The sequence below is a fragment of the Vipera berus genome, assembly GCF_964194415.1.
Source record: "Vipera berus genome assembly, chromosome: 2".
NCBI classification, from domain to species: Eukaryota; Metazoa; Chordata; class Lepidosauria; order Squamata; family Viperidae; genus Vipera; species Vipera berus.
This window is the reverse complement of record NC_138203.1, coordinates 153,465,370-153,491,263: the sequence shown is the minus strand read 5'-3', so window position 1 is coordinate 153,491,263 and position 25,894 is coordinate 153,465,370. Positions and strand designations below refer to the sequence as shown.

The 25,894-nt window shown below is 42.0% G+C and overlaps 1 protein-coding gene across 2 annotated transcripts in view; it reads left to right on the top strand.

Annotated features, from left to right (window-relative positions):
* The window catches only part of ERN1 (endoplasmic reticulum to nucleus signaling 1), a 79,465-nt gene extending 54,981 nt beyond the window's left edge, over nucleotides 1-24,484 (top strand). Inside the window, exons 5-22 of one of the 2 annotated variants that reach the window (XM_081315826.1) lie at nucleotides 2,026-2,098; nucleotides 3,006-3,128; nucleotides 3,617-3,718; nucleotides 3,818-4,079; nucleotides 7,145-7,223; nucleotides 7,691-7,847; nucleotides 9,417-9,535; nucleotides 10,676-10,867; nucleotides 11,810-12,065; nucleotides 13,034-13,124; nucleotides 14,691-14,880; nucleotides 15,835-15,934; nucleotides 16,604-16,803; nucleotides 18,071-18,218; nucleotides 18,497-18,624; nucleotides 20,500-20,623; nucleotides 20,738-20,805; nucleotides 22,290-24,484. In XM_081315826.1, coding sequence (XP_081171952.1) covers nucleotides 2,026-2,098; nucleotides 3,006-3,128; nucleotides 3,617-3,718; nucleotides 3,818-4,079; nucleotides 7,145-7,223; nucleotides 7,691-7,847; nucleotides 9,417-9,535; nucleotides 10,676-10,867; nucleotides 11,810-12,065; nucleotides 13,034-13,124; nucleotides 14,691-14,880; nucleotides 15,835-15,934; nucleotides 16,604-16,803; nucleotides 18,071-18,218; nucleotides 18,497-18,624; nucleotides 20,500-20,623; nucleotides 20,738-20,805; nucleotides 22,290-22,496 — 2,619 coding nt within the window. In that variant the 3' untranslated portion in view covers nucleotides 22,497-24,484. Of the gene's footprint in view, nucleotides 1-2,025; nucleotides 2,099-3,005; nucleotides 3,129-3,616; nucleotides 3,719-3,817; nucleotides 4,080-7,144; nucleotides 7,224-7,690; nucleotides 7,848-9,395; nucleotides 9,536-10,675; nucleotides 10,868-11,809; nucleotides 12,066-13,033; nucleotides 13,125-14,690; nucleotides 14,881-15,834; nucleotides 15,935-16,603; nucleotides 16,804-18,070; nucleotides 18,219-18,496; nucleotides 18,625-20,499; nucleotides 20,624-20,737; nucleotides 20,806-22,289 lie in introns of both variants that reach the window. The other variant, XM_081315825.1, reaches the window with a different exon arrangement.
* Nucleotides 24,485-25,894: the final 1,410 nt, after the last annotated feature.

Here is a 25,894-nt window from a genome sequence, read left to right as displayed (position 1 = left end):
CTTTAGATCTTTGAAGGACACTGAGATCCTGAAGATGGCAATTATGCTAGACTTTTCATCTTCCCACAAGAAAGTAGAAATCGTACTGTGTTTAGAATTAATTCTAAAATGCACTTTACTCAAGTGGTTTAGAATGTTCTCACCAATTTCTTGGGAAGATTGAGATCTGTTTCATAGTATATTGTACTACTTCAGTACAGGAAACGTTTTTTCCCCTGCCCACAGACCTGAAATATGAAACGTGAAGTATTTTTTGTGATCTTGAACTTTTTTGACCATCCCTTTTTATTTTTTTTATTTTTAAAACGTTTAATGTAGAACAGCTCTCTCTAGCTGTGTGCCCTCCAGATGTGTTGGGATTACAAATCTTAGAATCCCCAGTTGGCATGGCTCCTGGCAAAGACTCTGCAATCAGAGGGTAGTATGGGTGTGAGAATATGGGTGATACAGATATACCACAGTGCCTCTATTTTTATCTCTAGAATGTAGAAGTTGTAGATTGCTTTTTACTTTATAGATATTAAAATATTACATTATTTTAACCCTGCTATGACCAGCCTGCTTGAGTTTAGATACATCTTTATGGTGGTTTATGTTATATGTGTGTTGCAGTTTTGTGATACACAGGTGTGAGGATAAAGTAGGTGTTGCAAACAGGTATCCAGTGTGTAACTATCACATAAACTGGATGAATGTACGGTAAAGGTAAAGGTTCCCCCGCACATGATATTTCCAACTCTAGGGGCCAGTGCTCATCTCTGTTTCAAAGCCAAAGAGCCAGCGCTTGTCCGAGGACATCTCCGTGGTCATGTGGCCAGCATGACTAGACGCCAAAGGCGCACGCACGGACCGTTGTTACCTTCCCACCGTAGTGGTCCCTATTTTTCTACTTGCATTTTTACATGCTTTCGAACTGCTAGGTTGGCAGAAGCTGGGACGAGTAACAGGCGCTCACTCTGTTACGCGGCACTCGGGATTCGACCCGCCCAACTGCCGACCTTCTGATCGACAAGCTCAGCGTCCTAACCCACTGAGCCACGGTGCCCCTTGAATGCACTGTATGTACTTCAAAATGATCACAGTCCTGGGCACCATGTGGAACTTTACGTTCTGTAGTAAGCTTGTTAGCAGGATAATTAGCGCTGAAAGTGGGCACTTCGGCTTTGACTGCTCACATTGGAGTTATTGCATTTCTAGAGATATCCAAAGTAGGAGCATTGGCTATTGATTGGGAAGCTCAAGATCAGCTCATTGAGTCATTTTGGGCTGGTCCTCAGTTCTTAGCTTCTCAAGGTTATGGTGAGTTTAAAACACAGAGGATTGTACATGCTACCCTGAACTCCTTTGAGGAAGTTCAAAACTTAAGTATACATTTAAAAGACGGTTTGCTTTTCTTTTTAGATAAATAATTACACTGAGAAGACAGGCTCTTTTTTTGTTTTGTTTGGGAAGGTTGATTTATGATGTATTTCTCTTTTGCTATCCATGCCAATGTCTTCCATTTTAGTCTCTTCTCTGATTATACCTTGCAGTGTTTAGAGCAAATAGACCTACCTCCACTCTTAAAAGAAAGGTGCATTATAGAGCAGTAGCACCTGCTTCTTTTTCCTGGACTTGCTTCTCAAAATAGAAACTCAAGATACTCCCCGGGGAATGTGAACAAAGTTCCAATCGATAGTAAAATAAGGGAGATAAACCGTATATTTAGCAAAAAGGATACAAGAGTAAATAGGCCAAAAAGGAAGACTTACAGATACTTCTTTTCTGGGAAAGTACCACTGACCCAAGATTAATACTGCAGAGTTACTGCTGATATAAATCTTTGTCGTTTTGTGTGATGCAAGGCAAATGCAGATTGCAGATATTGCTAATTGGTATTGACGTACATGGAACAACTAGGATCTGGAAATCCTCTGCAATAACAACCTGCTTTGAAATGGAAATCCTCAGTTGTCTTTACCTTGCAATCTGCGCTAAATGTTTGATATGAAGTGAAGATGGCTAATATGAATAATTATATTCTAGAAACTTCCATTCACCATCCCAGAGCTTGTCCAGGCCTCCCCTTGCCGCAGTTCCGATGGAATTCTATACATGGGTAATGTTCCGTTTCCTTCTGAAAAATAACATTTGCATGGATTTTATTGCGTTTCTATGTGAGTATAAAACACAGGGTATGCGCCTCCAGAATACTTGCATGGATTTTTTTTTCCATTACACCCCTCGGATATGTTCTCATGTTTAAGTCTAGTTTCTAATTCCTTATGAAACAACCCAAAGATTACTTTGTCATTTTTATGCACTGAAGTTAATTTAGAAATCCTTTGTGTGCTGAGTACGTTATGCTTGACAGACTACCAAGAACTGTCTCCATATTGCAGTTATGTAGGGTTGGTTTTTTGCTTGTTTGACTTTGGGATTTTTGTTTGTTTTGGGATTACCTGAATTTTACTTAATCTTGAGCAGTTAATTCATTGGCTGGATTTTTGCCAATGCTGTGAGCTTCTGTGGTTTTGTGTTCATAGAAGACTCAGATGATAAAGTATATATCTCAGTGGCTAAAAGGCAGGAAACTGATTCTGAAAATACAGGTAGTCTTCAGCTTACGACCACGACTGAAACTGGAACTTCCATTGATAAGCAATTCAATTTATAATTATGAACTTTTTTGCCATGGTTATTAAGTGAATCACCTCTGTTGTTAAGTGAGTCACAAAGTCATTAAGTGACTCCAGCTTCCCCTATTGACTTTGCTAATAGGAAGTTGGCTGGGAAAGTCACAAATGGAAATCACTTGACCCCAGGACACTGCAACCATCATAAATACATATTGGTTGCCAAGAATTCGAATTCTTATTACCTGAACAGGGGAACGCTGGTCATAAGTAATTTCTTCAGCACCAACGTAAGTTTGAATGGTCACTAAATAAATGGTCGTAAATTGAGGACTACCTGCACTACTTCCCTTCAAATTTAATTATGCTCATGTTGATGTTTACTATTAGGGAAGAAGCAGGACAGCTGGTATGTAGTAGACCTTGCAACAGGAGAAAAACAGCAGACTTTAACCTCTTCATTTGCTGAAAGCTTGTGCCCATCTACTTCACTGCTGTATCTTGGTCGAACAGGTAAGCAGGTTTTGAAAGCCAAGCCATTCCAAAGGGAGATGCTCATACTGAAGTCCTTTATTTAGGCTGCCATCCTGGAATCCCTAGGACCGTCATGGCGAACCTATGGCACGCGTGCCACAGGTGGCACGCAGAGCCCTCTCTGTGGGCATGCAGGCCGTCGCCCCAGTCCTATGCCTTCAGCTGGGTTTTAGAAAACCTTTTCACTTTAGGCCTCTGTCGCCATGTGCAAAAAAAAAAGGTTCAATCAATTTCAACTTCTCGCAGGGGAAAAAAAAGATCTCGCAAAGTTGGAATTATGGATTGAACTTTTTAGTTCCACCCAGTCTGCCATTACCACCGCAGCCACGCCCACCCAATGGACCACACCCACCCAATGGGCCACGCCCACTCAGCACCCGATGATACATAAGTGGGGTTTGGGTTGTAGTTTGGGCACTCGGTCTCTAAAAGGTTCGCCATCACTGCCCTTGTTTTCCTGTCAACAGAGTATACCATCACCATGTACGACACCAAGAGTAAGGAACTCCGCTGGAATGCCACTTACTTCAACTATGCAGCAACGTTGCCTGAAGAAGACGCCCAATATAGTAAGAATATTAATCCTTCTGTACTTGCAGGCTGCGGCAATGACGTCTTGTTTTGCCTAATTGTGAAGATGTGTTGGTTTTTATCTGTGTCCATTCCAGAAATGTCTCACTTCGCATCTAATGGAGATGGACTAGTGGTGACCGTGGACAGTGAGTCGGGGGATGTCTTGTGGATCCAGAATTACGGCTCCCCTGTTGTAGCTTTTTACATCTGGCAGCGGGAAGGCTTATGGAAAGTGATGCACACCAACGTGGGAGTAGAAACCCTGCGCTACTTGACATTTATGTCCGGTGAAGTTGGGCGCATCACTAAGTGGAAATATCCATTTCCCAAAGAAACGGAGGCCAAAAGCAAACTAATGTGAGTGTAAGAGGCTTTTTCTCCCAGTCATGGCCTGTTTGGTTGTTTGTCAAAAATTGTGCACTTAGTGTTATCAGAACAGCTCAGTCATTCTCTTGCAGGGATTCAGTATGTTCTGTACCAGCCTGCTACCGGCCCTGCAGAAAAGGCAGGGACAACCCCTCTACAAACGGCAAGAGGCTGGAATTACGCCTGCCAAATTTATTCACATAAAACAGAGCAAGACAAGACACCAACCATAAAACACGAGCTAAGAAGCAGGAACAATCCAAGCGGTTGCCTTCAGCAAACCAGCCCTCCCACACATTCCCCTTAAATACAGTTCAGGGCGTGGCCTCTCTGTGCCTCCTTCCGAGAAGCCCCATTGCCTTCCTCTGTTTACTCCTGACTGACTGCCTCCTGCGTCAGGCGTCCTTGAACAGGGCCAGCTGTGGGTCATCTTCATCCACGCTGTCAGGCTCAAACAGCTGGGTCTGCATCGTGACCAGATGAGAGGGGCCTGGCTGGGGGCTCTCATCAAGCTGTCCAATCCCCTCAGCAAGCTCTTCAACACCCCCCTCCTCCTCCTCCTCTGAGTCGTCCGACCCAACTGCCAAACCCACAGGCTGACCCTGAATCACAACACAGTAGTCTATCTGATTCAGTATGGGATTCAAATACGGTCTCCCTTTATAGGTAGTCCTTGACTTACGACAGTTCATTTAGTGACCGTTCAAGTTACAAGGACACTGGAAAAAGTGACTTATGTCCCTTTTTCACACTGACAACTGTTGCAGCATCCCCGTGGTTACGTGATCAAAATTGGGGTGCTTGGCGACTGGCACGAATTGTGATGGTTGCAGCGTCACTCGGTCATGCGATCGCTTTTTGTGACCTCTGACAAGCACAGCCAATGGGGAAGCCAGATACACTTAACAATTGTGTTATTAACAGTGGCAGTGGTTCACTTAACAACTGTAGCAAGAAAGGTCGTAAAATGGGGCAAAACTCACTTAACAACAGAAATTTTGTGCTGTTTCATTTTACTTTATGGGTTACAGATGAAGAGCAATTCGTGTTAAAAAGAATTCAAATATCCTAGGCTCCAGATGCCTCTTCTCTTGCCATTATTAAGACTTGCTCATGAGAAACTCAACAGGCAGCGTTAACACCAACCCCAAATAAGAGCAAAAATAAGCTGCTGCATAGGGCCGCAAAAGATGCAAATAGAAATCCAACATTTGCTTTCTGTTGCAAGGATATCTCCTATGCAGTTTGAATAAAACCCTGCAGATGTAGACAGGTGTGGTAGACATTTAGGCAAAGGGTTAGGTGGGGACTGTTTTGCCTGAGGCCTGAATGTCTCTCTAGGACAGGGGTCTTCAAACTTGGCCCTTTTATGACTTGTGGACTTCAACTCCCAGAATTCCTCACCAGCGTGCCTGGCTGAGGAATTCTGGGAGTTGAAGTCCACAAGTCATAAAAGGGCCAAGTTTGAAGACCCCTGCTCTAGGACATAGTTTGAGGGCAGCCTTTAACGATCATGGCTGGGTGCATTGTTCACTACATCAGTGGTCCTAATGCAGTGAGCCATATGTACTGGTTGTGTGTATGTTGCACACAACCGTCTGCTACCGGGGACGACTTCCCATCGCCCAGTGCGCTCACACAGAGAGGGCCTCCTCAGGGTGCCGTCGGCCAGACAATGTCGGCTGGCGACCCCCAGGGGGAGGGCCTTCTCTGTGGGAGCACCAGCCCTCTGGAATCAACTCCCCCTTGAGCTTTGGATGGCCCCGGACCTCCGGTCCTTTCGCCGCGACCTCAAAACTTTTCTCTTCCATCAGGCTGACCTGGATTGATGATGGGTTTTTAAATATGTTTTAATTTTTAACTGTAGTTGATTTATTTTGGGGCTGTTATTTAATTCGTTTTTTAATTTTTGTATTGTTTTTTATTGTTGTAAGCCACCCTGAGTCCTTTGGGAGATAGGGCGGCATATAAGTCCCAAAAATAAATAAATAAATAAATAAATGTGTGTGACACAGGCATGGATGCAAGGAAAATCCAGGCTGTGCCAATAGTTAATCCATACAAAAAAAATGTTACCACCCTTTTGTGGCACTTGAAAAAAACTCTAATAATTTCCATATAGAGGTGGTACTGCCAGATGTTACCCAGAAACTGGGAAAAAGTTCCACATTTAAAACTTGCTTGTTCTTTCTAATCTGTCCTGTTTTTTGTGAATGCATATTGGCCTAGTAAGCATAAATATGTTGAGAACAATATTTACAGGTGATGATGTATAACTGAAAAAGAGAGAGAAAGAAGGAAAGGAGAGGGTGTGCATTGTTCAAGTCTGCATTAAGACCTTGGTAATTCCTTGGCACGCTGATCTTTGCAAGGCTTTTCTGCAATAATAAGCCTAGGCCAATCAATGTAATCCTGGATGTATACAGATAGTCCTTGACTTACAACCATTCATTTCGTGACTGTTTAAATTTTCAGTGCCAGGAAAAAAAATAACTTAAAAGTGGTTTTGCAGCAGCATCCTGCTCACATGATCAAAATTTGAGTGCTTGGCATGTATTTACAATGGCTGTAGCATCTCAGGATCATGTGAACACCATTTACGACCTTCCCAGTTGGCTTCCAACAAGCAAAGTTAATGGGGGAAGCCAGATTCACTTAATGACCACATGATTCACTTAACTGCAGTGATTCAGTTAACGACCATCACAAACAATGCCGTAAAATCGGACACGATGCATTTAACAACTGCCTTGCTTAGCAGTGGAAATTCTGGTTCCACTTGTGGTCGTAAGTCAAGGACAACCTGCAGTTCTTCAGTCAGTCTCTTCTTTCATTTGAGGACCCATAACAATAGGTTCCATTCAAGTGTCCATTTCTGTTTATTTCCAAGGACAATTTCAAGGCAAAGTTTCCTTCATTGTTTCCCTATTTTCACGATCTTTCTTAACGTAAAACATTTGTATAAGCCTCGGGCACTGTGCCTGTTGGTCCAGCTGCATAATATAGGCATGGCACTATTAACTTTTTCTTCCTGATTCCCAATGTTCTTCCTCTAGGCCAACCCTTTATGTAGGGAAATACTCTACTGGCTTATATGCTTCGCCATCGATGGTACACGAAGGAGTGGCTATTATGGTAAGCGTGCAGAGCTGATGTAACCCACAATTCAGATCTCCGGCTTCTTTGCCTATTCTACCGCAGTTTGGATTTATACCCAGTATATTTAATGAATTACGTTTATTTCCCTTTATTCGGTTTAATTAAAGAAAAAAAAATACTTGGATTTCTTAAGTCTAATGTAAGCTACCTGGTGACCCCACATGTTTTGGATGCCATGTTTAGGAATTCTTGCCAGCGTGACTGGCAGCATTGGCTCGTGTGAATGACAGTTCCAAATTTCTGAAAAGCATAAGCTGCCCATCCCCCAACTGAGTGACAAAAAATGGAAAACTGTGTGAATTCCACAGAGCTATGCAGAAATGTGCAGTGTTTAAATCCACGGACACGTTTATTTTGTTTTAACATTTGTAAAAGTATTAAACGTTCCATTCCTGTAGCTAAAGATTCCACATTTTTGTCGTCCTTCCTCTCTCTTCCTCTAGCCTCGGGGAAGTCCCATTCCATTGATAGAAGGCCCCAAAATACAAGGGGTCACCATTGAAGAATGTGTGATCACCCCAAGTACTGATCTAAGGTTTCAGCCTGGATTTAAATCAAAGAAAGGACTCCATTATCCGAGGAACCACTGGCTTTTAATAGGTACCTGAAAGGCTTTCTCTACATTATACTGCCCTCTGGTGAACAAAATGCAAAGTTAAAATAAGTATTACATTCTTGAAGCATACTACTGTTCAAGTAAAACCCAACTGCGTTTCCATTTTCTTTTTTTGATGGATTTTTAATAAACAAGAGATGGGGAAATTATAAAATTCTCTTTTCTGTGAATATACTAACAATAATGCACAAATAAAGTACTTTTGTAGAAGCCTGTCAATTGCTACCACATTATAACTTGTTTAATTTAAAGTTCTCTGCATTTCTGACTTTTGCAAAATATGTGTGAGGAAGGGGAACTTTGAAGGGAAAAAGTCCGTTTAAGTATAATAACATTATTATGAAGTACAAAAGCATGCTGCAGAGTTACATCTGAGCTTCTGACTTGTTGAGTTCATATGCTATCAGTAAGTTGAAAACCGGATCTGAAGTTTTAATGAACTAGCCACGTGATTCTTTTCAAATCCTGGGTATTAATGTAAAGGATACAATATAGCAATAGATTTCTATACCGCTTCACAAAAGTTTACAGCCCTCTGTAAGTGGTTCACACAGTCAGCCTATTGCCCCCAACAATCTGGGTCCTCATTTTACCAAAGAGTGGAAGGCTGAGTCAACCTTAAGCCAGTGAGAATCGATCTGCTAGCAGTCACTGTGCCACCACAGCTCTTAGGCAACTATTCCACAGAAGTATTCCACAATAGAATTCAGAACCAAAATACATCATGGTTGCTCTCTCTTTTAAGTGAGAGGGGTAAACTCTTAGACTGGTGTAAAGAACTTTTGGCTCTGGATATTTGCAGAACTACAACTGCCCAGCATTCTCAGCTCACCTGGTCAATGAGAGCCTTGGTGGAGCCTTGGTGGAGCAGTGGGCTAATGCCTCCTTAAGTAACCCCAGCTGCCTGCAATTAGTGCAGGTTCGCATCCCACCAGGCTCAAGGTTGACTCAGCCTTCCATCCTTCCGAGGTAGGTAAAATGAGGACCCAGATTGTTGGGGGCAATTAAGCTGACTTTGTAATAATGCCGCTTGTGGGGGTCGAAAGCCCTAATAAGTAGGCATATACATAGAATGAAGGCTATTGCTAAGCACATTGACTTGTGCTTTAGATTGTAAGCCGCCCTGAGTCTTCGGAGAAGGGCGGGATATAAATGGGATTTAAAAAAAAATTAAAAAAAATGAGGAGGGATGCTGGGAAGAGATGACAACCAACTTCTGGAACAGTACAGATTCTAGTCTTAAAAAGCAACTGTATGAGTGACTGCTACAATGAGAGCTGAGTGGAACCTCAGTAGTCAGACACAACCAGCCTTGGGAACAAATAACAAGAAAGGACTGTTATTGGCTTCCAAGAAATTGGCCACTCTTGGAAATTGAATTCTGAGTTAAATTAAGCTTTGGTCATCTAACTGGGACTGTTCCTCGTTTTCTTGTGCTCTTGATCATGCTGCCATATTTTTGAGCCATTCAAATGAAGGTAGACTGTGTGAAACTGTTTCGTGGACATTTTCTTTTCCTTTGGGAATAACAGAGACCATATTCCTATTTGAAGGGCATCATGAGACCCCATTATCAGCCTCAACCAGGATCCTGGAGAAATTTCCAAGCAACTTGCCAAAACGTCAGGAAAATGTGATCCCGGCAGATTCAGACAAAAAAGTTTTTGAAGAGGTTTGTTTGTTTGTTTGTTTGAGCACATTTACAAAGAGAAGTGACTATTCCACTTCAAAATAGAATCGTTGCATTAGACAGGGGAAGGCAACCTTGGCTCTTTTATGACTCGTGGACTTCAACTCCCAGAATTCCTGAGCCAGGAATTCTGGGAGTTGAAGTCCATGAGTCATAAAAGAACCAAGGTTTGCCTACCCCTGCGCGGCCCTCTTGGCCAGAACCAGTGATTCTATAGGTCTCGCACAGGACTAGGAGATCAAGGGTGGACGGGCTTCCTATGTAAAATGGTAAGGACCCCAGTTATATCTTCAGAGGTTAGGAGCCCTGCAGGAGTTAAATTAACCATGCCTGACCTCTGGGTGAGAGTTCACTGAGGGCCATATGTGAGAGTGAAAGGTCCAGTTAAGAAATATTGGTAGCCCATATTGTAAAGTAAACAGAAGAAACAGATCCACTACTGGTAGGAGGGAGTTGGCTAATTTCTACACTGAATTTAGAACGGAACAAAAATAATTCTCATAAATCTGAAATGTTGTGAAACTGTCAACATTACACCTAATCCTTGAAAGCTTGTAATGTTCACTTGGGTATATTGTTTGCTGGGGACAGTTTTCATACCCTCTTAGCAAGGCTGAAAATTGTATCTTTGCATTATTTTCTCTTAACTGTATACTAACTGTTAGGGATGCGGTGGCTCAGTGGGTTAGGACGCTGAGCTTGTTGATCAGAAGGTCGGCAGTTTGGCGGGTCGAATCCCGAGTGCCGTGTAACAGAGTGAGTGCCTGTTACTCGTCCCAGCTTCTACCAACCTAGCAGTTCGAAAGCACGTAAAAAATGCAAGTAGAAAAATAGGGACCACTACGGTGGGAAGGTAACAGCGTTCCGTGCGCCTTTGGTGTCTAATCATGCCGGCCACATGACCACGGAGACGTCCTCGGACAAGCGCTGGCTCTTCGGCTTTGAAACGGAGATGAGTACCGGCCCCTAGAGTCGGAAACGACTAGCACGCATGTGCAGGGGAACATGCCTTTACCTTTACCTTTACCTAACTGTTCAAGAAAGAAACTTACACTGCATTGTAAGCATCAAAGCTGTCGTGGCAGAGAGGGGAGCAGTCAAACTGTGGTTCTTGCTTCTCAGGCAATTAATATGGCTGGAAGTCCCGAGAAGAATTTGCCCCACCCTGTTCCGGAGCCGCCTGCAGAGACAACCAGCCAAACCACGACCCGACCAGAGGCTCCGGTGGATTCCATCCTGAAGGACTTCGCCACCGTTCTCTTGAGCACTTTCCTGGTTGTTGGCTGGGTAGCCTTTGTTATTACCTACCCCATGGTAGGTGTGTAATCATCATTTTAAAGCAGTACAGGAAGTCCTTGACTTATATCCACAAAATTTATGCTGTTAAAGTGAGACATTTGTTGCGTGTTTTGCCCCATTTTATGACCTTCCTTGCCACATTTATTAAATGTATCACTGCAGTTGTTGTTAGTAACAAAGTTGTTAAGTGAATCTGGCTCCCCCATTGACTTTGCTTGTCAGAAGGTCGCAAAAGGGGATCCCATGACCCTGGGACACTGCAACCGTCATAAATATTTTTGGTTGCCAAGCATCCAAATTTTATTCACGTGACCATGGGGGATCTCCAATGGTCATAAGTGTGAAAAATGGTCATAAGTCACTTTTTTCAGTGCCTCTGTAACTTTGATCGGTCACTAAACGAACTGTTGTTAGTCAAGGACTGCCTGTATCAATGTTTGAAATAATTTTATGAAGTCTTAAACCATGTCTTAATAATATAACAACAGTAAATGGTTGGGCATAGATAAGAAGATATAGATATGTTCAGGTTTTTGACAAGGAACCCCTTAGACATTCCAGGTCAAACAATTTCTGCTTTCTTAGTGAAAAGTAAAATAAATATTTTTAATTAAAAAAAACCTCTATTTTGGATTTACCAAGAATTTTCTATATCGTTGAAAACACGTGAAATTAAACTTCTATGGAGTTGGGCAGTCTGGTATGAAAATTAAAGCCAACAATGATATTCTACTTAATCATTACATAGCACACCTTTATATCAATGAATGTAGTACTGTTGAGGCTTTTCAGAAGATTTCCTCAACCAAGTGTCTCCCAGCCTCTTAGTATCACTGTTCCCAGAATTAACTGCATATGGCATTGAAAGCATGATTGAAGGGGGGAAAGGAAAGAGAGGGCCCTGTGAACTCTTTTAAGCTCATTCATGTTGCTTAAGATTATTTTTATTCTTTTAAGAGCATGCATCATCAGCAACAGCACCAGCAGTTCCAGAAACAGATAGAAGAGAAGCTACAGTTGTTGAAGCAACAGCCTTTCAGACCTCCCATAGATCTTCCTCCTGAGGCAGAACTTCTGGAAGGTTCTTGTGTCAGGCAAGATGGCTCAGCCACCAGTTCACCAAATATGTCGCCAAAGACGTCAAACCACTCTGCGTACTCCAATCTCTCTGCCTCTGATGTTGGAAGCTGCCTTTCCACCGAACCTGAAGGAGGTGCTAAAACTCGTCGAAGTTTTTTTTTTCCCCAGTGGGATTTTGATTAATGATATTTCCCATCAAGCCTAGTGGGTCAGAGTTGGGGGCTCAGGCACTGTGTGTGTGATATTTTTTAAGTTCAGATTTGTATTAGTGTGATCTAATCTGATTTTGAACACTAGATGAAAACCTCATACAATTTGTCCAGTAAGCCAGCGTGCGTCTTCTCTAGCACAGGTCCTCCACTGTACAATGTTTCTCAACCTAATGGGAACATTTCAGGATTTGTTATCTTCAGGTGAAGGGTTAGAAAGTTGATTCAGCAACTTTTTTTGTCTGGATCCTTTCTGGATTGAAAGGGGGGGGGTGTCCATCTATTCTCCAAAGCAGCTGATGGCAGAACAAGAAGCAATGGATAGAAACTACTTAAGGAGAGAACCAATCTAAAACTAAGGAGAAATTTCCAGACAGTGAGAAAAATTAACCAGTGGAACAGCTTGTTTTCAGACGTTGTGTGCACTCCATCACTGGAGATTTTTAAGAAGAGACTAGACAGCCACTGTGTAGGGTCTCCTGCTTGAGCAGGGGGCTGGACTAGAAGACCTCCAGGGTCCTTTCCAGCTCTATTCTGATTGGATTGGAATTCAATCCCCATAATTGTTAGAAATCATGCATAATAGCCATGCTGATTAGGCATCATGAGAACTGAAATCGCAACATATCTAGACTACACCAGGTGAGGGAAGCTGTGCTGCAGCAGTGCAGGTTAACAAAATCTTAAGTCCATGAGCTGCCGTCTTATTGATGCTACTTTAGCATTTGTTTCTTTAGTATATTTGAATTGCCGTTGTTGCCTTTGAAGTCTCGACTGCCTCAGAAAAAAATTCCTTTTATACCTTTGTCTTGGCTTTTGGAGTTGATGCTTTAAACAGATACTGAGATGTGTATTATGTGGTTCTTTTTCTTCCTCTTTCATGGATTTTCAGATGGAAAGTCAGGCACCATTGTGGTTGGAAAGATTTCATTCAATCCAAAGGATGTCCTTGGACATGGAGCCGAGGGAACAATTGTTTATAGGTAAAACAAAAAGATACATTTTCAGGAAATATTTCATAATCTAATGTTTCATTGATGCATTTACAACAAATTAATATAACTAGACAGATATCCATGCAGCTTTATACAGGTAATCCTGAACTTAAGACCGGTTCTTTAATGATTGTTTGAAGTTATGACAAATTTAAGAGAAGTTACTTATGACCCATCCTCAAAGTTACAACTGCCCTCCCCTGCAGTCACGTGTTTGCATTTTGGGTATTTGGCAACCATTTACAATCAGTTGCTGTGTTCCGCAGTCACAGGATCACAGTTTGCTATGGTTTTTGCCATTTTTCCAGCAACACCAATAGGCTGGATTCACTTAACAATCACATGATTCACTTAAGAACCACATATTTCAACCATGGTAACTCACTTTAAGACCATTGTAAAAATGGTGGTAAAATCAAATCTGCTCACATGGTGCCTTGACTTACAGCCGCAGTGACTTGTAACAAAATTCCAGGCTCCATTGTCATAAGTCGAGGACTGCCTGTATATTGTTGAGAGAGACCAGCCTTTCTTAAATTTTATTTCATAGCATAAAATCCGTGTTGATCTACCTTTGTACTAATTGTGTGAACTAGGCCCAGTGGCCCCCAACCTTTTGGGCATCGGGGACTGGTTCCGTGGAGGGCGGCTTTTCCACAAACCAGAGGGGGGCTGATCTCGCATGCTGCCTGGATCTTGCGCATGTGTGGATGAGGCTTTGCTTGCTTGTGCAGCCTGGTTCCTAGTGGGCTGCAGACCAGGGCCTGAGGCTTGGGGACCCCTGCTTTAGGCCATCAAATGTGGCTCAGTTTAAGAACTTAAATTAATACGTGACTGAACAGAACCTATCCACCATCCCTTTTCTGGGTTACTGATCCCACAGTCCACCTGCTTTTCCTAATGTTCAGTCAGAATCTGCCTCCCTGTAACTTAGATCTGTTGTTCCATTTTATACATTCTAGAATGAACGATGGCACACGGGTCCTGATCTTCTTTTCAGCATGCCCCTCCAGATACCTGAAATGTGCTGCTAAATGCACCACACTTGCTCCAATTATCTGTGCTTTTGGGAGTGCTGTGAAATTATACGTGGATGACGCAATCTGCCTTCCCTGTTCATTCAAACTTAGAAGGGACTCAGGCGGTATCCCTGTTTGTTTATTGTAGCCCTGGCAATTTTTTCACTTCCTTTCCCATCATACTTCCTTAGCAGAAAGATTCTTCCAGAGACAAAGGAAAAATAGTTTTACCCTGTGGCTTTACACTTAAGAACTTTGCACAGTGTGTCTCTCGGCTACCCATGTCACTTTTTATTTTCAGGTTAGAAAAATAAACTACCCTTTGACAGTGTCCTCCTTGTAATACTACAACCAGCCCTGCCCCCGCCCCAAATAAATATATCCACGGCCTAGGATATTCTTCCTTCTAAGCCAGATTAAAATTCTCTTGAAATACTGTTGTAAGCTTCTTAATGCCATGTTAGAGGTGAGATCCTAACTGACTTCATGGATGAATGTTAAGTCATTGCCCCCTTGTATGTTGGAATATTCACAGGGGCACATTTGACAACAGAGATGTGGCTGTGAAGAGAATTCTCCCTGAATGTTTCAGTTTTGCTGACCGGGAGGTCCAGCTGCTCCGTGAATCTGATGAACACCCTAATGTAATCCGCTATTTCTGCACAGAGCGGGACCGCCAGTTCCAGTACATTGCTCTGGAACTCTGCGCCGCCACCTTGCAGGAGGTAAACCTGAAGTCTCCAGTTGCCTTTTGAAAAAGCACCTTTGGCACATTGGTTGAGTGGGCCAACCAAAACAAATCTCATTGCACCCCCAAGCTGTCTCCTCCCTTGTTATCTGTAGGTAGCAGGCATAGTTCTGAGATTTCCTCCCCTTTGCATCTCACTCACTAGGAATCTTTTTGCCTCTCCTTTAATTTGAAAGCTTTGCCTCTTATATCTCTTGCTCTCTATCTCTTCTTCCATTGACTCCTAGGTCCCTTGTCTCCTTAGGCTACCTCTTCCTCCTTTTCCTGCCCAGTGCCTCCGGGCCAGTCTTCTGCTGCTTCTCCTCTCCTGTCTCCCTTTGGGCATCTCTCCGTGTCAAATCTGCTGTGGTCTGATGGAGTCTCTGAATTTACGGCTCTACAAGAGAATCTTGTTTCCTCTGTTTTTGCCTCGTTCCAATTACACAGCTGTGTAACTTGATTTTTCGGACCCAAACTTTCCAGAGCAGGTCCCTACCGATTGACACCAGATTCATTCATTTCCCAACTCTACTGCTACTTTATGGGTTACACATTTTATGGGAATTGTAGTCCAAACACCCAAAGGTCATTTGGTTACCTCTCCTACAGAAAAGTCTGTGGAGATGCTCAAAACATCCAAGTCATGGTTGTCCCAGGTTTTGTTTTTTTTCCTTGAAAATATTTTGCTTCTCATCCAAGAAGCTTCTTCAGTTCTGACGGAATGGTTCAGTTCAGTCAGAACCGAAGAAGGTTCTTGGATGAGAAGTGAAATGTTTACAAGGAAAAAACCCAAGAAAGTTCAGTTGCCTTTTGGAAGAGCACCTTTGGGACTCTCTTCCAGAAGTTACTCAGCCCAATCAAATGCAAACTTACTGCTCGGTCTGCTTTCTAGAAAGACTGCCAAGCATTGCAATGTTAATCTCAATCTGATTTTGTCTATGTGTACTTTTAGTATTTGGAACAGAAGGACTTTGGCAATCATGGCTTGCAACCAATCACCCTCTTACAGCAGACCATGTCTGGTCTGGCTTATCTTCACTCTCTCAATATAGGTAAGAAGCCCTTTTATTTGAATGGGCAGCTCTCTCACTGCATGTATTGAGGGGAAAATTGGAGGCTTACTTTGGGGTGGCAGGATAATATTTTTCAGGAAATTGAGGCAGATTCCGGGGTTGTGAGATGGAAAGTAAACAAGTTGAAGCCAGAGCTACTATTGTATCTGATGGCAGCATTATATATCTGGCTGGAGGTTGATGAGAAGATGAGAGATGAACGTAACAAAGGTGGGATAAAAATCTAGCAAATAAATATATAAAGAGGGGAGACTAAAGAGCTGAATATCTCTCTTAGTGAACTGCATACCCCATGAAGTATAGGGTTGACTTTCTTCTCTAAGAGGAAAAGTGGGAAAGATGCATGTTATTAAAAGAAGGTCATTTCTGCATTAGTGAATTTATATCTTTACAACAATGGCGGAGGGGGTGTGTGCTACAAAGAAGCTGTTGTGTAGCATCCCCCAGCCATCATCATAGCACTATAAAATATATACTTGGGACTTCAATCGAACCACAGCATTTCAATGATGACAGATGATGTCATAAATCACCAGGCTGGGAATAACCCAAGTCTATAATCAGATGGTTTTTGAAATGACGTCAGCATCTTGAAGCAGTAAGTTGACTCTTTTCTCGTTCGGTGCCTTCCTCATGCCTTCCTTTCAGTCCACAGAGACCTGAAGCCCCACAACATCCTCATCTCTATGCCGAATGCCCATGGCAAGGTAAAAGCCATGATTTCCGACTTTGGCCTCTGCAAGAAGCTTGCAGTTGGCAGGCACAGTTTTAGCCGCCGGTCTGGAGTCCCAGGCACCGAAGGTTGGATTGCTCCAGAGATACTGAGTGAGGATTGCAAAGAGAATCCAGTAAGTCAGAAGCATTTTGCTCGTTTGCTTTGAATCTTTTTGGCTGGGTTTTCCTTGTACAGTGATTTGAAATTGGGCACATATTTACTGTATGTGGTGGCCTCACTTTTCAGGGGAGGGTATCTTGCAGAAGTTTACCTCTGGGACAGAGTTTTCCTTCCTGACAAGAAAGTCAGAGATCTGATCCCTCTTTAGGATAAAGTCAATCTTTAATAAGGTTCTAGAGTAGCCTACCTCTCTAGATAAGTGTGGATTTTGAAATTCAGTGTAGAAATTCCTTTTGGGCTGAAGAAAATAGAAAAGGGGCAAGGAAGGAACGTTTCCAATCTCTGCGTGGATCAGTTGGGAGAGTCAAGCCATCAGCAATCTGATCTTCTTGTTTTGGGTTTCAGCAAAATGCTGTAAACAGTGGAGAATAACAGTATTTGTAATTGCTGATATTTTTTTCTAGAGTATTTTACAGTTCCAGCTTCTTCTCTGGTCTTTTTCAAAGTTCAAAGTCTTTCAAAACCCACTTAGGTTCTATAAATTTCAATTTTAGAGTAAATTAATACATTGAAATCAAAGCCAACTGTTCTTATCCCTAATACAGCGTTCAAGGATGAATACCTGTTAACATTATTAGATCAAGCCTTTCAATTTAAGAAAGCACCATACTATGATTTGATTTAATTTAAACTAAATATATTTATTTCCTTCATGTAGATTTGTATCATATCTAGAGCTACAAGATGCAAAATAATATACATGTTTTAATGCTGAGGAAAGAGAATATTTCAGATATGTTTTGGGGAAAAATAAGGGGGCACACTTACAAAAGTAGTTTAAGAAAAAGGGATAAAAATTAAAGAGTTCAAAAAAGCCCCTTGTGTCAAACAGCAGGTATTGTCAATACAAGAATACCTTATATTCTTTTGAAATTAAAATAGATTTAAATTTTGATTACTTATTATGTATTCAGCTAAATGCCAAGATTTGCCTTGTGCAATACAATGTTCATATTCACAAATTCTGTAAGTTATATTTAGCCCTAGAATTTTAGTAAAGTACTGTAAAGAATCTTGTTGGAATTCTGATATTTCTTACATCTTAGAAATTTATCTTTCTTTATATGCCAAACCATTCATTCATTCATTCATTCATTCATTCATTCATTCATTCATTCATTCATTCACTGGATTGCCCAACTCCCAAAAGCTGCTGAGTGGCTGATAACATTATTAAAGATACTGTATGGTAATATTTTTTGAAAATGGTTCTATTGCAGACCCACACGGTGGATATTTTTTCAGCTGGTTGCGTTTTCTACTATGTGATATCGGAAGGCAACCATCCATTTGGCAAATCCCTGCAGCGGCAAGCCAACATTTTACTGGGTGCATATAGTCTGGATTGCCTAAATTTGGAGATCCATGGTAAGCAGGCTAGGATACAGTTGTTGATTATGATATTTGTGGCATGCATACCTTCACATGTCCAACATAGATTTCTAGGCTGCATGTGAAAACTGTGATTGACTTGGAGTTATATTTTGCATTGGTTCTATAGAAAATATTGTTCTATAGAACCTGTTGCTTATTTATTTATTTCAGGCACTGGGATTGTAGATTTTGGCTTCCTGTTTCCTAAGGAAGAAAATACTAGGTCTATAAAAAAGCTCTGAATGTTCCAATTTGTTCTGTTTTTCCCGCAGAGGACATTGTTGCACGTGACTTGATAGAGCAAATGATAAATATGGATCCTCAGAAACGGCCTTCAGCTAATTGTGTCCTGAAGCATCCTTTTTTCTGGAGCCTAGAGAAGCAGCTTCAATTTTTCCAGGTTGGTCGTGATTTTTTTTTCTGTCAGCTATTCAACTTTTCATACTATAAATCTGAACTACATTATATTCAGAAGAGATTTTAATGGCAATTGGGACTGGGATTGCCATTGCTAAGTGATGCGATCATAAAGCAGGATGTCATGTGACCATATTGCTTAGCAACAACAATCCTGGCAGACCCAGTTGATCCAAGATGCATGGGTCATCTTGGATCAAGCAGGAAATAGCGGGAATCCTAGGTAAGGAGTGTGAGAGTGCCCAGAGGGGTTGGGGTGAGGTGCTGGGAGAAGCCCTGAGGTGTCTACCAGAGCTTGGGAGGCCTGGTGAAGGCCACCTGTGAGCGCAGGAAGGCTGGAGGGGATGGATGGCATGGTGCAGCACAGGTGCAGGAAGGCTGGGCATTGCCAATGTGACCTACCATGTTTCCCTGAAAATAAAACCGGGTCTTTTTTTTGCCTCCAAAAGACGCAACAGGCCTACCTCACCTCCAGTACCGACAGCCCCACACAGCTGGTCCACTTCTTCTGAGGTCGAAGTTCTGCAGCTGCATTCGGGCCTGCATTTTTCAGTCAGTCCTTTCCAGAAGGCCTAAGCAGCTGGGTACTGAGGTATGGATTCAATCTATAGCTTGGTGCTCGGCTGCTGGGGTCTTGCAGAATCAAGCTATGGATTGAATCCATAGCTCAGTTCTTAGCTACACAGTCCTTCCGGAAAGCCCTGTGACTGAGAAATGCAGGCCTGGCTGCAGAAGAGGCCTCAGAAGAAGTGGGCCGGCAAGGAGAGGCCTAGCTGCAAGGTAAGAGGATGCAGGGCGGCCCTAGCTTGATTTTTAGGTGTGTGCCTCACCCCAGAACTAGGGCTTATTTTTGGGATAGGGCTTATGTTAGGCCCACCCCCCAAAATCAAGCTAGGGCTTATTGTTGGTGTAGGCCTTACTTTCGGGGAATCATAGTAATATGAATGCAGGAGTGCCGGGGGTGGGGGGTGTTGGCTTTTCCATTGAGAACAGTCACTGCTTCAAATGGTCACTGAACGGATGGCTGGCAAGTGAGGACTACCTGTAGCACTTTATACCTTCTGTTGCTTAGGATGTGTGAATGATGCCTTAATTAGCTATCCGAATAGGTTATGTAGAATAATGCTACCGCAATGAAATATGCAAAATTAGCCATTTCTATCAGTTAGCACTTTTTGCATATGTGGTTTGCAGAATTCCTATTTGTGGGGTGTGTGTGTGTGCGTGTGTGTGTGTGTGTGAAAGCAGTTCAGACTGCTTGGAAATCTATATTTAAATTTACTCTTAGGGTGAAAAATACAGTTTCATCTATAAAACTTTTATAAATCAATATAACAAGTGTTTATTGTTATGTTGTATGTTATGTTGTGTGGGTTAGGTTTGTTATGTTATGCCAAGTGTGTTATATTACCATGTTATCATATTATATGCTTTACAGTGCAGATCAAACCCTTTCTAACTCTTTTGGCAATTAAGTAGCAAGGGCCATGAACTAGAATTATTTCCTTGCCTGTCCTGATTTCAGGGCCACCCTTGAACTAAAGCACTCACTGATTCAGCCACAGCACTTGAGGCCCTGCTGCCAGTTGCTGAATACCTGGCTGCCCTTTAGAGCAAGGAGGGTGTCTGCAAGGCAGGTCTCTCTTTCAGTTTCTGCTCCTTCCTCTTGAGCTCATGGCCATGAGCTTTATCAAAGCATAGATCATATTATTGGGGGTGGGTGGGAGTGACCCCCAGGGATGTAGTGAGAGCAACCACAGCATCTTTTTCTTTGCCCATTGAAGGAGCTTCTGAGGTGGGAGCCCATGTAAGCTGGAGCCAAACTTGATGGGCTATAAATATCTGACATTGATTGCAGGATGTGAGTGACCGGATAGAAAAAGAATCTCTAGATGGTCCAATAGTGAAGGAGCTGGAGAGAGGAGGAAGAGCTGTGGTGAAGATGGACTGGAGAGAGCATATAACCGTCCCACTACAGACAGGTTCACCTTTATTTTCCTTACTTTCAGAATTACTGTATTGTTTATCTCGAAAACAAGAATGTAAAAATAGCTCTAGTTAGTTGTAAATGTCTTAATTTGAGTGTTTCTTTGCAGATCTTCGAAAATTCCGGTCCTATAAAGGGGGCTCAGTAAGAGATCTCTTGCGGGCAATGAGGAACAAGGTATGTGTGTTTTGGGATTGCTGATTGCTTCTCAGATGCGCCTCTGGCTTCTAAATATAGAGAGGCGTGCTGAGATGCTGATTCATTGTCATAGCTCCCTCACATATTCACATCAGTTGCAATTTGATTGCAATTACGGTGGAGTTAAATCATGCGCATTCTAAAATTTATATTTGAATAGAGCAGGGCTAAATATATAAGCTGCAGAAGATTGATTAAAATAGAGGTCCGCAGGCTGTAGCCCAGTACCGTAGCCCGTTCAGAACTGGGCCATGGAAGCAGCGGGCGAGCATGAGCATGCGCGCACAGCTCCACGTGTGAACAGAGGGTGAGCCTGCGCACAAAACTCCATTTGTACAAGCAGGTGCGCATGCCTGCGCACATGGAGCTGCACATGTGAGCTCACCTGCTGCTCATGTGGAACCATCCCCTCTCCTCCCCCCCCACCAGTCCGCAAAGCCAGAAAGGTTGGGGACCACGAACTAAAAAAATCTTCCAACATTTAATGTTAATATGAAAGACAATTTACTGAAGTGACCGTGGGCAACAGCTCTAAGAGAAGAGGATGTACAAGTAGTGCTCACTTGACGGCTCGCTTAGCAACCATTCAGAGTTACGCCGGGCCTCTCCCGAGCTACTTTCGACCTCTTTTTGAAGTTCCAACAACCAGACCCACACCTTGCCATCACATGATTGCATTTTGGACACTTGGAAACCAGCTTGCATTTTACAGCCATTTGCAGCATCCTGCAGTCACATGAGCATGCTTTTTGGCATTGTTTTGGCAGTTTCTGTCATTGACTTCCAGTTTTTAGCAAACGACACCCTTTGGTCACAATGACCACCAACACTGCTTAACAGCCACAGCGTTTTCTTAGCAACCACTGCAGAAAAGATTATAGAAGGAGGCGTGGTCACTTGGTGACCCACCTAATGACCGTCTGATGACTTACAACAGTGGTCTTCAATCTTGGCCCTTCTACAACTTGTGGACTTCAACTTCCAGAATTCCTCAGACAGCGTGCCTGGCTGAGGAATTCTGGGAGTTGAAGTCCACAAGTCATAAAAGGGCCACATTTGAAGACTCCTGACTTATGTTCATAATTCCAAGCTCAATTATGGTCCTAGGTCAAGGACCACCTGTATTGTTTCCTGTTCAGTTTTCCCCATGCTGCTATTTGTGACAATGGAGAAAACGTTGATCTTTTTCCTAGCAGGGTAAATAGCAGTTCCCAGATATCTAATTTCGATGATGAAAAATGGCGGTGGACAAAAAAACAAAGGCTCATTTTTCCAGTAAAAAAATAAACAAAAACCTGGAAAGTCAAAAGTTTCTCCTATCTTGGATACCCTAATCTGAGGAAAATGCTCAATAGAGTAATAGGAGGCAGACTATTCCAAATGATTACATTTTAAAAATACGGATTTCTTCTCAATCTAAGAGAGCATATTCTACCCTTGTCCCTTTCTTCCTCTTCTTACAGAAACATCACTATCGAGAATTGCCTCCGGAGGTACAGGAGACTCTGGGATCTCTCCCAGATGATTTTGTGGCCTACTTTACGTCGCGTTTTCCTCATCTTCTGCTGCACACTTACAATGCTATGCGCATCTGCTGCCTGGAAAGACTGTTCCAGCCTTATTATAAGCAGAACTCAGCCAGGCAGCTGTTTTTGGGAGATGCTGTTTGACGGTTGGAGTTGTCTTGCACATTACAGGGCCGAGCAATCGGCCTGCCTTAGCAGGGTGACTTGACAGACTGCAACAGAGTGAACCAAACCAAACCAAACTCTTTTGAGACACAGACTTCTCAAACGTGCCTTGTACTCTGCCTGCTCTGACTCAGGAAGAAAATTCCAGGTTGAATTTGAATCGAAAGGAGACGGAACGGTACCAGGACTCAGGTCTCTAAAGCAGGAGCAGTCAAAAGGAATTCCCAAGAGGAAAAACGAGGTGGGGTATCCCCTGTCTCGGCTTGTGATTTCAAAGAGACTCGTGTCCTGGAGGGTCTTCTCATACTGGCATTCAGGCCTTTTTACTGCACAGAATGGGGTTTTTTAATTAAAAAAAAGGGATTGAAACGATAACATTGCCAAGCACCTTTTGGATCTCAGGAAGGATCCTTTTAAGTGTAGCATGATGTCTCTGTCCACATTGTATCACTGCTAGCTTGTGTACTTGAAGCAGATAGGAAATAATTTGGAAAGGGCAGGTGGGGTAGCTCAAACATGCCAGATCCAATACAAAACATGTGCCCCATCCAACACCATCACCACCACCCCTGTCTTGGTCTCCAAATATGTTTGGGCAGATCTCAACTTGTCCTTGAAATCACAAATGGACAACTTCTGTACAGAGCTACTAGTTTGCAGATATGGAATAATTAACGTTAAACTCTACATAGCTGGTGAAAATTATTCCAATGCTATTTCAGGTTTCTTTTCAAGAATGTGAATGTGTAATTGAAATGCAAGAATTGACAGAAGTGCTTTATTTCATTTGTCAGATTAAGACTGTAATTGTAAGCTCTGTACTCTTCCCGGGAGTGCTACTGCAGGGGTCCCCAAACCCCCGGTCTGTGGACCAGTACCGGGCTGCAGCATGCCAGCAACCAGTCCGCACAAACAAGCAAAGCCCCATCCGTGAGTTGCAGGCAGCACACAAAACCACGCACCTTCCAGTCTACGGAAAAGCCTCTCTCCACAGAAGCGGTCCCTGGTGCCCCAAAGGTTGGGGACTTCTGTCCTACTGAATTCAATGGGGCTTGAATAGACAAGTATAAGATTGCACTGTAAGATTTTTACCCAAATGAACAGTTAGTAGGGAGAAAATAGATTTGGGTATAAATTACCCTTTAAAAAGTATAGGGAAACCAGGCACATGGTTTAGGTCATTCAAACCCAGTTTTCTTTACGCACAGGCTCTTGTGGGAAGCTAAATGAATGGATTGGCTTCCCATGCTGAAGGATGTGTTTTTTTTGTTTCCAGTATCTTTAAAAGTAGGATGTGTAGTTTTATATGTGCAGAACAAATAAGAATCTCCAACAGCGTGCTCCAAAGTTGACCTATTTGTAATGCTCTTTTACAAAATATTTATTTTATGTATTTATATTTATTTAATTTTTATCACAAGTTAGTACCGCATTGAAAAATGGTACAGGTAAAACATGCCAAATTACTCTTTTTCTAATAAAAACAAAGCCCTCTTCAGGGTAGTAATTGATTTTTTAAAAAATTAAACACGGAGAAGGAAAACTATACAAAAACATTTTTTCCATTGATTTGTTCATTTTCATTCAATCTAGATAAAAATGCTTTAAGGTGAGGTTTTTAATCTGCATTCCTGTGCTGCTTGTTGTTAAATTAGTAAATTATTAATGGCTAATTGTATGATCGGGCATTAATATAGGGACTTGGTTTCTGCTTTGTCTTTTGTCCTGTTTATTTAGGGCTTTATATTACAGGGAGATTTTTTTCCCTGGTTTTAGGATACACAATGACTATTAAGTAAGATATCCAAAGAGAAACATTACAGGATTTCAAAGCTTGAAAATAATGATAGTCTTAACCTAACTTAATTGAAATCATATTTTTGTAGTTCTATTTGTACAGGACTTTTATATTTCTTCTGAATAAGAGCTTCACACAAATCAAGAATAAAAGTAGATTTTGAAACAGTTGTGCATTGTCCTTTATTTCAACTTTCTGTGCACAACTTCCTTTTCATCTGAATGAAGGCTTTGAGACCATTTTTCCCCCTACACTTTTTTCTACCTCTGTTACTAAGAATGAAAAACATTCTTATATATGTAGTCTTTGCAAACCAAAGTCCTGACCAGAATTTCACACAACTTCAAACTTCAAGACTGAAACAAATAGCTAGAGGACAAATCAACCATTACATTGCTTTTCTGATTCGTGTGCACTATATACAAGGAGCAGATACTATGGAAAATTACACCAACATCTGTACATTTCTGCACATAAGTGTATTGCAAAATTTTAATCCCATTATAATTTATTCTTTTCGGACCATAGGGAAGAGGGGTTTAATGCAGGAGTTTAAACTTGGTAGAAGGACTATTTTAAAAGGTAACACTGTTGCTCCATTTTGGGGGGGGGGAGTCCAAAATCACAGATGCCTAAGACCTTTCTTTGTCTCAACCAAAACTGCGTTAAAGAGTCAAGTTCAACAAAAATATTTTTAAAAATAATCAAAAGAGCTCTTAAAATCTCTCTTATATTTCCATAATACAAGAATTGGCCGTTATGTACAGCTTCTGGAATATCTAGTTCATATCTTCAAATCTGTTGCCTAAAATACTGTGTTCATCTGGATACTTGATTATATAATAATGTTTTTATAATCATTATTCCCAACAGAGCCAAGATATGCAAACGTCATGTATTTCCCTTATTTTCGAGACGACTCTCAAATTATGGGCCATGGCTTATCGGGATTGTGTAGCCCCATCCAGAACTCAGTTGAAATAGGAAACTCTCCAATTGCCAGAGTTGACTACCCAACATGCATTGATGCTCAAACCTAGTAGAGTTGAGTCAATGCCTATCCTTCTCCATACAGCTTCCATTAGCTTCAAGATGCTGGGACTGATCCTTCACAGCCTCCCTGGGTCATCCAGGATTGAAGATAAACAATTATCATCAAACATACTGAAAATACAGCATCCCATGTTAATGGATGACTTCCCACAGTGACTTCACAAAGGAAGCAGAGAGATAATAGATGTCTGTGACAAACCTCAAACCAGAGGGGGGAGACCACCATTCTGGAGGAGGAAAAAAAAGCCACAGCACATTGTGGCTCTCATTTGAATACTTCAGTAATTTGTGCTGATGGCAGGTTCCTTCATACTAATCTCCTCCTTTAATTCTTCATTTAGTCATACTTTTTCTACTTCTTTTAAAGCTTAGTACACAGCTTTTTCTAAGACCACAAATCATCACTTCATTATAATATTCTTCTGCATCCTCTCCTGAAATAAATAGCAATAGCACTTAGACTTATTTACCACTTCACAGTGCTTTACAGCTCTCTCTTAAGCAATTTACAGAGCCAGCATATTGA